This window comes from Mauremys mutica, chromosome 21, assembly GCF_020497125.1.
Source record: "Mauremys mutica isolate MM-2020 ecotype Southern chromosome 21, ASM2049712v1, whole genome shotgun sequence".
NCBI lineage: Eukaryota > Metazoa > Chordata > Testudines > Geoemydidae > Mauremys > Mauremys mutica.
The window spans coordinates 9,664,547-9,678,620 of NC_059092.1; the positions used below are offsets into that span (position 1 = coordinate 9,664,547).

Here is a 14,074-nt window from a genome sequence, read left to right on the forward strand (position 1 = left end):
TAAAATTAATCTGTGCTTTGAAGACTTGATAATCACTCTGTTCCCTGATGCGAAACAATGCTGTGCAGAGTATCGTTTCAAGACACGTGATTGTTATATCTGATTGTACAGAAATTAATCTTTTATATTTCTGGTTTCCAAGTAATTAAGGTTCAAGAGAGTCCGGACCTATGTATGGTTTGCAGATTCCTGCACTAGCTTTAAATAAGGAGGGGAAAACAAGCTATAGTAAATGTACACAGTTTACTCCTGGAATTAAAGAGCAGATCCTGTATATTCACTGCACAGGTGGAGGCAGCAGAGGGGAAGAAGTACTGTGAAGGACAAAGCAATTAATACAAGCAGAACTTGAAGTGATTCCACATTTTAACTGCATATTGTTGAGAATCAGCAAGTCAGAAAGTCTACTGTTAACACAAGTTTGCTTTTATACACACACATCTAGTTCAGTTCTAAAATAAATGATGGATGTGTTTATCGCACTGAATTAACTCTACAAAACGCCTGAGCTCTCCACCTTCAAAGCAAGACAGACAGACTGGCTCCCTCTTGTTTGGATTAGCCACTGATTAATTTAGCCTTGCAGAAAATAAGTGTTTGAAGGGTTGAGCAGGAAGCAGGTGTGCACCTGCCCACTGAACTTGGGCAAATAAACATGCAGAAGTCTGGAGCAGGCTGTTCCAGGATGTGGAATGTCTCGAGCTCATCTGCACAATACAATACAAAGGCAGACAGGTAGTATGCTGGGGCCCTGCACGTGTGCACTAGGACAACAGACTGCATCATAAACACCGTGAGATGGTGCAGGGAATCAAGGTATATGGGACAGACAAGTGGGCATGCCTACCCAGAAAGTGCCCATGACACAGTTCTCTTTCCCAGATGACAAATTCCTCTTCCCTCTCCTTCATAAATGCTCCATGCACTACACCCCATCCCACCCAATTCAATCCCCCTGCTGCCGAGCCCCTCTCCCATGCACACCTCAGCCACCGTTTTGAGTATCAAAATGACAGTCATGTTCATTACAGACACAAGGTGAGCAAAGCAGTATTTTTTATTTGACCAATTACTGTTGGCGAGACAAGTTTTCGAGCTTACACAGAGCTCTTTTACAGGGCAGACCGGAGGAAGAACTCTGTGTAACTTCGAAAGATTCTCTCTCTTACCAACAGAAGTTGGTCCAATAAAAGAAATTACCTCATCCACCTTGTGTCTCTAATATCCTGTGACCAACATGACAACACCATTGCAGTCACCTTCATTGGCACTCATGTAAGTAATCTGCTAGAACAACAGGACAACAAATAAAAAATGAAATTCATCCCTTGCAGTGGACCAGCAAAAGGCTTATGGACCCTTAAACTTTATTTAAACCCTCCCAACTGCATCCCCAAAAAGAAGTTTCTATTATAATTATTTGTATTGTGACAGCATCTGCACACCACCGAGCACTTACATACCTGTTTTCATTCATGTCTCTAAGTGCTTCAAAAACATGGTTAAGCATCATTATCCACTTTTTAGAGAGGAGAAATGGAGGCACGGGGAAGTAAAGTGACTTTCCCAAGGTCCCAGAGTCACTGGCAGAACTGGGAATAGAATCTGAGTCTTTAAAGTCCTCATCCAGCACCCGCTAGACTCTATCAAACTGCATCTAAAGATTTGTCTACAATAGAATGTTGGAAAAAACCTGACGTTGTTTCTATCATCAATTAGGTGTTCAGCTGAGCTGATGCGAGCAACGTTAGGAACCTTTGTATACACAAGGCTTCTTCAACCGCCGATAGCATTTTTAGAACCATGTCAGTTAGATCTGTACCCAGCAGGCTAAGATGAAATGGTAACAAAGACAACGTTAGCAGTCAATATCCTGCCTATCCTAGAGCTCCTAATGTTGCTAACACCCGTTCATATGAATTGATGTTAACAATGGTGGGAAATGTTCAGCTTCCCTATTGTAAGCAGGGCTTGAATGCTCGCATTCTAACGTATACCAGAATTAGGATTGCATGTATTTAAGCAACAACACACACCCTAAAAACAAGACTGGGTATTTTAACAACCAAGAAGGAGCAGAGGTCTACACACAGTCCTAGTTATCTTTTTACCAATTTAAATGCACAAGTTAATGTGCCAAAATGAACTCATTTCAAAACCCCAAGAGATGTGCGTACACTGTGTTCCACATTCTGTTTCTAGAGTTATATTATTGGCTGGGGTAAGAACTAACAGCTGAATTAAATGGGAGGTAACGTACTGGTGAGCAACCACTTAAGCTAACAGAAGAAAAGTGGTATGGACATCATCCCTGGGACTCACTGCTTGTTTTCAGAAGCTGAACTGAACTCTGGCTCATAAATTCCAAGAATGGCTGTTTAATGCAAGCTGGTGCAGTTAGTGCTTTTGTAAAATGGTACATCAGTTCCAATTTGCTTTGCCTGTTTATGCTTCTCAATTGAAATTCAATAGCTTTTGTGAGGGTTTTAAAACTATTTTGTGGCATATCATGTAAAAAAACCACAAAGGTCTAATTCTATTACCCCACTGGCCTGTATCCTGACAACACATACAGGTTCAGACGGAGCAGAAAAAGTTAAGCTATAAGATGGGCAGATGATGTCAGATGTAAACAAAAAGCACATGTTGTCAAAAGGAAAGTCCCTGGGAGAGAGGCCCATTACAGAGACAGCAAGGTTTACTGGTGGCATTTTATTCAAAACCCCTTTTTAATCTAATGTTAACTCTTTCCTTCCACTCCCATCCTTATCTAATCTAAAAGTCTATAGTTTTATGCCTTCCATTACCTGGCACCTTAGCACCTCAGACTGAGTTTAAATTAAGTCTGGTTATCTACAAAGGATCACGGTATTTTATGAAGGTTTTTTTCATCTAACAATAAACATTCAAGGAAATGCTGGTGCAATATTTAAAATTCTAATCAATATAAACAAATACAAAGTATTTTTAATTGTCAAATAATTTACACAAATTTAATTAACAGAAAAATTCAGATATCATCATCTTGACAATTTAATAATGCAAAGCATGGCCCTGATGCTGCAATTTGTAGAGTCACAGAGATTTCAGTGGGACTCCAAGCAGGTGCAGACGTTATACTGCAGAATTGGAATTTACAAGTAAATGAAAAATTGGCTCCATTATACATGACCATTGAAAATCAGAATGTTTGATCTAATTGTATGGCAAGTTTTACTGAGTTTTGATTAACTTAACCGTTACCTGAGTTAACGTTAACTTAACAGGGTTAATAGCTATTAACCAAAACTCAAAATAAAAATGACATTTTGCAGCCCTCTGATTTCCTTTGCTTGCTAATGGTAACAGGGCCGGCTCTACAGTTTTCGCTGCCCCAAGCAGCGCACTGAATTGCCGCCGCAGACAGCTAAACATAGAAGCTGCTGCCGAATTGCCGCCACCACGGAAACGCGCCTGCCGCCCTAAGGGCACACGGACTGCCCCCGCCGTGGCGGCAATTCGGTGCGCTGCTTGGGGGCAAAACAAGAGGGACTGCCGCTCCATTCAGATTGCCGCCCCAAGCACCAGCTTGGAATGCTGGTGCCTGGAGCCGGCCCTGAATGGTAAAAGGTAATTCTTTCAGTCCTACTTTATCTCAAACTGGGGTGCTGCTGTGAAGTAAAGTGTAATGATGTATCATTAAAATGGCAGAGCAGTTCCTTTCTCTGAATGAAGATACTAAACTATGACAAGTACTTCTAAAAATGGTTTTGAGCATAGGTTCTCGTTTTCTCTCTCTCCCACACACACACACTCTCTCTCTCTCTTTATCTAGTACATAGTTCTTTAGCTGAGTGATTGTTAAAGTGCCTGGTATAACACAAACGTTCCTTTCCTAGTTGACTATGAGTTCAGTGACAGCTAGGAATATATTCCAGACCTACTTACTAACTTGCTTAACAGCTCAATGCAAGGTAGAAAATGTCAGTACCAACATTCAAGACTAATATTTTATTCTGATAATAATAATCCTGTTGATGAGCAACACCAACCAGCAAGGAATGGTTTACTGATGTCTGCAGGACAAAATTTGTCCCAGTGCATGAAGGAACAAAGATTCTGAAAACACAAATTAACACTGGAACTAGCGGTTCGTCAATAAGATGCCCCTAATTTTTCCCCCACTAAACCCACGCTCAGCAGGTTTTTAAAAGAGAAAATAAAGGACCAAATTTGCTTTCCTTTAAATGTTGAGAACCCTTTGATAGGCAAGAGCGCTCATCAATTACACCTCTGCCATGACAGCTTTTTTACACCACATCTTCACACTTTTAGAGTGTACATCTGATGTATAAACCCTGGCAAAAGCTTTACTGCTTGCTGTACCTAAAACATAAATGAGAACGTGTTTCTTGTTATCTTGCTTCTGTTGGTTCTCCAAGAGCAAGCAGAAAACAGCTGGATTCTCAATATGCTGAGTTGTCTCTCAAAGTCCTTGAAAAGCACAAAGAAACTTGTCTTCAGTGGCAAATGAGACAAACTCATTAAGACAAAAGAGATGATGCATTAACTGTATACATGTATGTGGGGCATACTATACAGAAAGCATCCAATGACAAAGAACAAAATCTATTTGCAGAAGTCAAACTCTGCAGCTCAGGTATGTTACTTTTGATTTACATTAAAATAACCAAAAGACATTCAACACCAATAATTATAATAAAACAGTCTTCCAAATCTCTGGATTGATTAGGTAGACACATGGTCATGTAGGTAAGTAGCACTACCATATGGTGCAGATCTGCATCATGAACAGAACCGAATCAGATCACAAATACCCAGCTTTCTAATAGCATCCAAACAGAACATTGTGCATCTTTTATCATTTGAATGCAAGTGTCTACACCAGAAAACTCTGTTAAGGTCAAGTTGGGTTTTTAATTAGCTAATCTTGATATACCCATAACCTTTATCCTAGCATGGACATACTGCGATGCCTTTACCTTGATGGAGAGGTACACCCTGACCTGGGCAATCAAGATAAAACATTGCAATGCATCCACACTAGGAAGTAAAAGTTGTGATTAGAGCAAAGTCAGTCAAAACACTCAGCCTAACTTCAACCCATTTTTCTAGTCTAGAAAAGCACTAAAAAGGCACTGAGCAAAAAGTGAATATCCTCAGAAAAGCCGGTGTTTTAAAAAAAAAAAAAAAATCTGGCTGGATCCAACCAGATAAAACACATTTTGAAACAGGCTATTGTGAGTAATTAGCTGATGTATGTTTGTACAGTGCTTTGAAAAAGTAAAGTGCAATGGAGTGGTGTTATTTCATTCATCCTCTCAGTGCCAGTAGTTTTCAAACAGCCATGAGAACCTCATCAGCTGCTTGCTCTATGCAAAAAGAGGAGTTTGAAACTGCTCTGATCTACTTAGAGTCACACAAGTGGCATTTCTCAGGGAAAGCTAGCAATTCGCTATTAAATGCAAAATTTGAATACGAATTGAAATAGTTCACTACCTACACCCCCCAAAAAATAATTAAATTAATTGACAAGAAAAAGCAATAAGAGGTGAAAATTGAGAGAGATGTTTGATGTTTAAGTTAACAACATCACTTCAGTGTCATCCACCACAGTGTGCCCTGACACATTCCTTGCCGTATCACTGTGCTGAAATGAAACACACAAGCTCTCTGTACTTTCACATATAACGTATTAGAAGGTTTCTGTAAACATGATGGGATTTCATGTCTTTTTCCAATGCTCAATACTGCAGATTGGATACAATGCATATCTTAAGACATAATGCTGCAAACACTCCTTATGCATGTAGGAAATGCTAAACCAGTCTGATAACCTATTTCAGATGAGTGGCCAGTGCCAGAGGATGCTACAGGAAACCTCACAACAGACAATTATTTAATAATCTGCTCACATGGGGAGTTTCTTTCCAACTGCAGGTACTTAGTTTCAGCTTATGCCTTGAAACACGAAGATTTATATTCTTATAAACTTCTAATCTAATGTAACAATCGGTGTGTATTTATTATCCACGTAAATGTCTATCCCTATTTAAATCCTATTTGCCTTCAATAAAATCTTGTGACAATGAATTCCACAAGTTAATTATGTAGTATTAAAAAGGCATATCCTTCATCAGGGCACAGTGGCTACTAGTCACTGTTGTGAGTTACTACTCCTGAAACTAAGGGCTTCTCTTTACTACTGGGGAGATCGAGGCTGCTGCAATTGATGCAGCAGGTGTCAACTTAGCAGGCCTAGTGAAGACCCACTAAATCGACGGCAGAGCATCTCCCATTGACTCAGCCCAGTGAAGGCACTGGGGTAAGTCGACCTAAGCTACGTCGACTCCAGTTACATTATTCATGTAGCTGGAGTAGTGTAACTTCGGTCAATTTATCCCGGAAGTGAAGACAAGCCCTAAGTGTTTACAGGACTAGGCCCCTAGATTTTTCTCTCTCCAGGGCAGGGAAGGGCATATGCTTACTTGATGTCTGCAGAGCATCGTGTATGTTTACAGGACTATGTGAATGATGGTAAATAAAATAGTAACCGTGTTTTGGTTGTAATACCTGATGGAGGTATCAACTAAAATCAGTTTAAAGACATCCTGTATGGGTGATTGAAAACACACAGAGAAAAGGTTCAGGGAGCTGAATGTGTAAGACTGTTGAATGCAGCTTCTCCCCCGACGTACACCTGTTTCAAACAGGCTGAATTCTGTTTTGTGCCTCTAATTTGTTCTGGCAAGTAGATATGAGGTAGGGATTTTGCTGAAGAGCTCCATTCAGTCAATTATCTACATCCACAGTGATGACCCTGCTCCCATGCACTGCCACACTTGCAGAAGACCTTACAATTAACAATATACAATTGCAACGCTACTTATAGGAAAACTTGTGGGTGTTGTTGGGAATGTGCATTTTCCCAATGAGAGACTTGCAAATGCCTGTTAATGCTCACATTCTCTCAATTTTAACCAAAGTTCAAAGAATGTGCTTTAAGGTTCATTATCTCTCCAAAGGGATGTTATTAAAATGTCACCACATGCTGTGGAGCCTTGTAATCCACTGTTTCTTATTTTTACTTAATACATGGACCCTATAAACACCTTCCTCCAATCTTTTCTCTATACTTCTCTAAACACAAATATCACAGCCCTCCCCATTCTCCTAGTCTCTCTTCCCCCAGCAATAACACAACCACAACCTTCAGCAACACTTCCAGTGGGCATAACAGGCCACTGCTGGTGTCAGAATTATTGATTATAAATTGCTTTTTGCCTTTTATATGCATCCCCATGTCTGCACATACATGATTCACCCTTTTCCCTTCTCTATGTACATCACACTTGAATCCCAAGCTTTAATTCTTTGCCTTCCTGTAGCAGCTGGCATATTCTTACAACACACCAATCTCTGGTAAAACTTTCCGTTAGCCAGGGTGACTCACTTACCTTGTCTCTGGATTGTAGCCCAATATGTAGAAAAATGAATCCACTCGGGCTTTAAACTCTCTAGCAGCAAATATGTCAGAGAAATGGGAGATATTACACTTCCCTCTGAAAGGAAGAGAACAAATGGTATTAGAATCCCATGCTGGACACCATTCATTTAGATAAGCATCACTCCACTTTGGAAATCAGTCAAGGGATGCATTGTGCTCTTGCAGGTGCCCAAACTTCATAATAATGCAAGATCCAACCCTACTATCAGTGACTTCCAGGCAAATTCTCCCATTAACTTAAATGAGAAACATTCATTAATCTTATTCAGTCAGGACCCTCTCCAGGGCAGTCACAAATGAACAGGATATACCTTTAAACAGAAAATCTGCCCCAAACTGCAGCGTTTAAAATGTTGAAGATCCCTGCTCCAGCCCCTGGCTTTAATCTCTCTTTTTTCTTTTTAATAACTAACTCTTTAAAGCTGATGTACAAAATTCTACTATTCATTAACTAAGAGGAGTGATGATTTTTTTTTTAATGGGCGAGTAAAATGACAGTCTTAATCACCACCCTCATGAGACTGGTGAGAACACTTGGTGTTTCATCTAATACATTTTCAAGACAACCTCATAAGTATGCTTTGACAATTTTCAGATCAAAAACAAATTAATTGGCTAAGTATTTTTAGCAAGATTGCACTGTAAACAATATAAAACAATAGAAGTTGCAACAACACAATTACTTTTTCATCAGGAATAACACCTAGCAAAGATTTTGTTCCATCTGCCCACAGTGGCCTCTAATATAGAATACGCCCAGTATAAATCCCTGCTTCCCACTAACCTCCTTAAAGATAAAAAAGTTAAGAAATTTCTTTATAAATTTTGCTATACAAAGCACTCTTGTTTTGTTCTCATTAAGGATAGCCACAAAGGGAATTATGCTGCAAAATGTTTCATTCTCTGCTGTCTTGCTCATGGGTTTGTTAAACTGTTTAGTGCACAGAAGCTGCTTTAAACATTCTGTAAAACACTGCACAGCAATTTACAGCAGTGAAGTAAATCAGACAGCTCAGAAGAGGGAAATGGCTAATCAACTGGAGAGACTTACACTTATCACAGGTATTTGTCAGTAGATGTTTGCAGTTGTATTTTACCTGCAAGTGGAGACTACCGAGACTAGTGAACCACAAGACTACCTTTCTTTTCAGCAGCGTAAATATCTTTAACATTAAAAGAACAGAGGCAAGCATTTCCTTCCATTTGTGAGTCACTGACCATGCATTCCTCTAGATGGACCACAATAATAACAATAATACTCTGCGCATTTAATTTCATCCAAGGATCTCAAAGCTCTTCACAAACATTAGCTAAGCCTCATAAAGGCTCTGAGGTTGGCAAGAGCTATTTTACCTTCACGATTCTGGGCTCTTTTGCCTATTTTTGGTCTCTGAAGAGACAGTAGCAATGTTTTACACTTGAAAGGCTGCATGGAAAACTTATCAGGACACTAATTGGTTTCCTTCTGCAACCCTTTCATGGGAAAAGCGCTTCTGAAAGTTCCATCAACCAAATGTGGCTAAGAATGGCAATTTTTTTCTGCATCAAGCTCTTTACCCACATAGGCTACTGCAAAGACAAAAATAACTAGGGACCAGTCCTGCAATTTTACTCACATGAATATTCTCCAAGAAGTCAACAGGACTACTCATGTGAGGAGGAGTTACATAATCAGACCCTAGGATTGCCTAATTCTCAGCTTCTGCAGCCAGAGGCAAAGCAAAAATTTATTTCTTGATCAGCTGTCATCAGACTGCAATGCAATGTTAAAATCCTCTGCAGTTTAAATCAAACTTGTAGCCTTCTTGAAGCATTGACAATCCTGTTCACCGCTCATTTTATCTTAATTTCTTGAAGAGAGCACTAGGGAATTAAAAATTGGTGGTATTTGTTTTCATCTTTCACAGGAAATTTTGATCAAATAATTTTAAGGCAGATCAAATTTTTCTAAACTTTCCTTTGAATAAGGACAATTCACCTGGTACAGTAAATAATAACTAAAATCAAGAATATGCATTTATCCAGACACACAAAAGCAATACAATATTTTGATCATGGAATTTTATGCAGGTAATACTAAGTATTGCTACTGAAGTAAAAGACAATTGTGTTTATTATACACTTACATACTGTTCCATAAGCACTTTCCAATTAAAGTTTTCTATTGACCAGAGCAGTGGACTGGGAGCTGTGATACTTGGTTATATTTCCTACTCTGTCATCAGCTTTCTGTGTAGTCATCTGCATGGAAGGCATGGTAATGTTCTAATTTATTAAATTAAATTTAAAATTAATCTTTTTTCTGGACTTCCCAATGTATCTAGTCGTCTCTATTTTGTCATTTAGATTGTCAGATCATCAGGAAAGTGAAACTCCTTATATTTATGTCTTGTAGGCAGCTGTGAAAATTACTGGCACACAGTAAATGCTATTAACTAGAGGAGAATGAGTGGAAAGGATGTGCTCAGTTCTTTGCTATGCAAACAAATACGTGCTTGAACGTCAACATTTAGAAATGTAACTAGAAGCGCTGTTTCATTTTTCAAAAGGGCTAATTTTAAAATACAACTGATAAACATTCATATAAGAATTGCCACAAATGGAAGAGGTAAGCCATAATGAAAATAAAACGATAAGCCAACAGGAAGTGTAGTCTAAAGAGTCATTTAAAATATTTTCATGGTGAATATTTTCTGAATCCCATCTATGGTATATCAGTCTTTTGTCTCAAACTAATCTATGAGCTTTTTGTGTTTCATGTTGCCTTCAATTTGTTCCGTGTTTTATTTTATTTATTTATTTTTAAATAGAGGGAGAAGAGAATGAGAACACAGAAGAGTCTACAATACTCTCAGGGGAAATTCCATACACATGTTTCAATTTCTCAGTGTCTAAGATGACAATTAAATTTACAAGCCTGGTTTCAACAATCCAACCAGCCTCACATTAGCTAGCTATTCTCTCCAAGTATGTCAATTTCATATGGGAACGCTACCTTTCTTGAGACACAAAAACCACTCTGGAGTTTCAGGAAGATTACAGCACACCACTGGAATGTTCTGAGTTTATCTAAAATCCTGTAATAAGTCAAATAAAAGATTTTTTTTCACCTCCCCTACAGCACAAATTCCAGCTAATTTGCCTTGAAGTAAAGGGCTTCAGAGAAGTGGCTTTGAACAAAGAAAATGTCTCCAGATGGTTTTACTGAAACATCATCTGAGCATTATCATCAGGGAGATTATTCAGTTCACATTTTGACAATATCCATGCACTCTTCAGCAAGCTGAAAACTCGATGGATGCCAGTAAAAATAATGCCTTAGTATTTCTACCAGAAAACATTTGTAAGTAATGGCGTCTCCCCCTTTGCATGGTCAAAGGTTAGCCACTTAAGTTACAAACTAACTGGGCAAAGAGAGCAGCAAGCCCTGGGGAAGGGCAGATAACAGAGAACAATACAGGGGGCCGTTACCTCCTCTGTTTATACAGCTAGCTTTTAATGGAGCTCTCAACTGAGCTACAATGATTTCTGCCTCAGAGCAAAAGTCTTTAATGCAATTTATCAGGGCTGCACTAACAGTCATTTTGCAAAGGGAGGTTATTGTTAATGGTGAAATGAAACAGAGAGGAAGGGAGGGTACCGTTTCTACAATAACTAGCAATAATCTACATTTGCAATGATGGGAAACAATATCGTCTGAACACCATAGATTAGCTAAGATTAAAATGAGATTTTTAGAATCACAGCTTCTTTTCAAATTAGAACAGATAACACAAGTTAATTATTGCATGTGGTGAGAAGGAGCCTGAGCAGTATGCTAATGCTCCCCAAACAGAAAAAGACAAAAGACAGCTCTCCTTCTCTGTTCTCAGATTTGTTCAGTGCTATTTTTCCTCCCTGCCAAGCCTGCTGTGGGATGCTGCACCAGGTCCTCTGTCACTTACCGGAGGGCAGCAGCATGATAAGTGTCAACATAATCTGAAATGAAGAGCTCTCGATTCTTGATCACTGGATCTGTAATAACAAGCTCTCGTCCAGAGTCTGTGAAAAGAGAATAACACATTAGCTGCAGAGTCCCAAAGCATCTACCTCTGCAGATTCACAGGCATTTTGTATGTTGAAGCCTGAGGTTAATACTGTCTTGAACACACACAGTCACTGAGATGTTAAGATTATACCAACATTAAAAATATAATTTTAAAATAGGGTTTTCTGTGGCACTCACTACAATAATATTGAGCAACTCACAAATATTAACGGATTTGTGCTCCCCATTTGGTATGGAAATACTATTAGCCCCATTTTATACAAGGGCTGCTGACAGGAGCTTTCCCTTTGTACCCCTTAAGAAGTGTGCAGGAAGGGAACAGCTCTTTTGGGCACGGCAGGAGAAAGTGCCTTGTCTACAGAGCAAGCACCTTCTTCTGTCACCTCTCACCCCCACCTGCTCTGTCTGTGACACAGTCTGTTCTATACAGTTTTACAAGCCGGAGTTTGCTAAAATTTTATACGTCATCATTTTGATCAATATCTGTGCACTGAAAGTCAGTGGTGTCATATTGGCAGTGAAGAACATTTGTTTTCATGTTTTAAAATAGGTAGTTAAAATCCAAAATGCAACCTTGACTATCGAGTCATCAGTGATGCCTTTAATAATCCCTACTTAACACTAAAATAGTTTGTATACGCACAGACGACGCTACTTAATAGAAGGCATAAAGCTATGAAAAATGTGGGCTTTGGCTTTGTACCCATCTTTCCTGGGTTAGAAATTTTCACTGAACTAGTGAGAGTGAATCATTAGACTCATGCAGATTTTACTACAGCACATACAAAAACGACCCTCCTAACCACCATTAAAGAGAAAATATTCATAGATTTATACCACTGTATGCCAATCTATTTGGATACTTTAAATATGAGTGGCAGTGTTCCATTTTTAAAGCATGATTTTTATTTATTTATTGGGGAGGGGAGGGGGAGAGAGATCACAATTCACCTCCAAAGGTTTTCAGTGTTTTTGAGGCTGCCCCAAGGAAATTTCCAGCTCAGAAGAGTGGAATCAAGTTTTATGGCTCTCTAGAAGCCCAGGCAAAAATGATCCTGGAAGATTTAAGAATTCCTGTCTCTGCCACTATTAGGAAGATCAACAGTTTATTATTGTGCAGCTGGGATGGGACGTCAGAGGATGGAGCACTTGACAATTGCCCTGTTCTGTTCATTCCCTCTGAAGCATCTGTCATCGGCCGCTGTCGGAAGACAGGACACTGGGCTAGATGGACCATTGGTCTGACCCAGTACGGCCGTTCCTATTTAGTCCAAAAAATGGTGGGTGGAAGAGAGGGGAAAGAATCAGTTAGCAATGCTTCCAGTGAAACACTAACTGTCGTACTATGTGACAGCGAGTACTAATACACATTAGGATAAGGCTAAATAATCACTCCTCAGCAAGAATTTAGATCTAATACAGTATGTCAGAGGCATCCAAGAGTAAAAGGGGCTACATGATTTATCCTTAACGCAACTTGATCTCATAAATGTTAATTTGTATAGTCCAAAAAAACCTCAAGGGATGCCAATAACTTTACCCATCTGCTGTCTCCAAGTACAACATTAATACATACAGTACAGTAAATCATCATAACTGAGATGCAGCAGATTATAGCTATGGTTAGGGCCCATATGCTGCTAAAATGAAGCCGGGTATAGATATTAAAGGACCTCAGCATCTGCATTCTAATGTCTGGTTCACACTGACAATTCTTATCTCACATCCCTATGCAAAAACACTGATCTTGGTTTTCCACAGACTGGTAAGCACCCCTTGACTCCAGTAAATGTCCATGTAAAAGCAAGTTAAGATTGACACTACAGAGTATGACTCACCGTTCTCGTTGTGTCGGTCCTGAACCAAATGCTGATAGACTGAATCTGGGACTTCCGACTGGCGATAGTACCATTTGACATTCATAAGGAGATGGTCCCGTTTGCTCTGAAAGAGAAGGTCTAAGGCATTACTGAAAAGGAATTGAAATCATGGCTGCCACACTCATCTTCCAAAGCACAGAACTCAAGTAAGGAGAATCAAAAGCAGAAAAATATTAATATAATGTAAAAAACCCCAAAGGCAGTGGTACTTGTAGCACAGGAGGCCTTCATCTTTAATAAGACTAAAGAGAACAAGTGACCTCCATTTCCATGCAATGTTAGCTGTGCTTGCTTGACCAGCCAACACCAACCCTGGAAGTGGGGAGTCAGCAGCATCCTTGGGCTCTCACTTCCCTCAAGCAATCTTCTTACTCATCAACTTCCAACAAATCCAAAGTAATGTTAGCCAGATACAGAGGAGCTGCAATCAGCTCCTTTCTGGCAGCAAAAAGAATAGAAACCCAGTGGGGCCATTTTTGGACAGCAGACTTCTCACAAGCCTTCCCAATGAGACACTGCTTTGCCCATCATGTTGAGGGCTCTTTGTTACATTCTTGTCTGGCACCAAAGATGTTATGCTTTAAACCCAACATTTGCAGGCTCTGGATATTCAAGTTCTTCATAAGGGGAGAGATTGAG

The 14,074-nt window shown here is 39.5% G+C and overlaps 1 protein-coding gene across 9 annotated transcripts in view; it reads right to left on the reverse strand.

The window, feature by feature from the left end:
- Positions 1-14,074, reverse strand: part of RERE (arginine-glutamic acid dipeptide repeats) — a 449,440-nt gene that overhangs the window by 219,152 nt on the left and 216,214 nt on the right. For all 9 annotated transcript variants that reach the window (XM_044996656.1, XM_044996655.1, XM_044996658.1 and 6 more), the window contains exons 4-6: positions 13,394-13,499; positions 11,452-11,548; positions 7,458-7,562 (exon numbers count right to left, since the gene is read on the reverse strand). In XM_044996656.1, the coding sequence (XP_044852591.1) occupies positions 7,458-7,562; positions 11,452-11,548; positions 13,394-13,499 (308 nt within the window). The remainder of the gene's footprint in view (positions 1-7,457; positions 7,563-11,451; positions 11,549-13,393; positions 13,500-14,074) is intronic.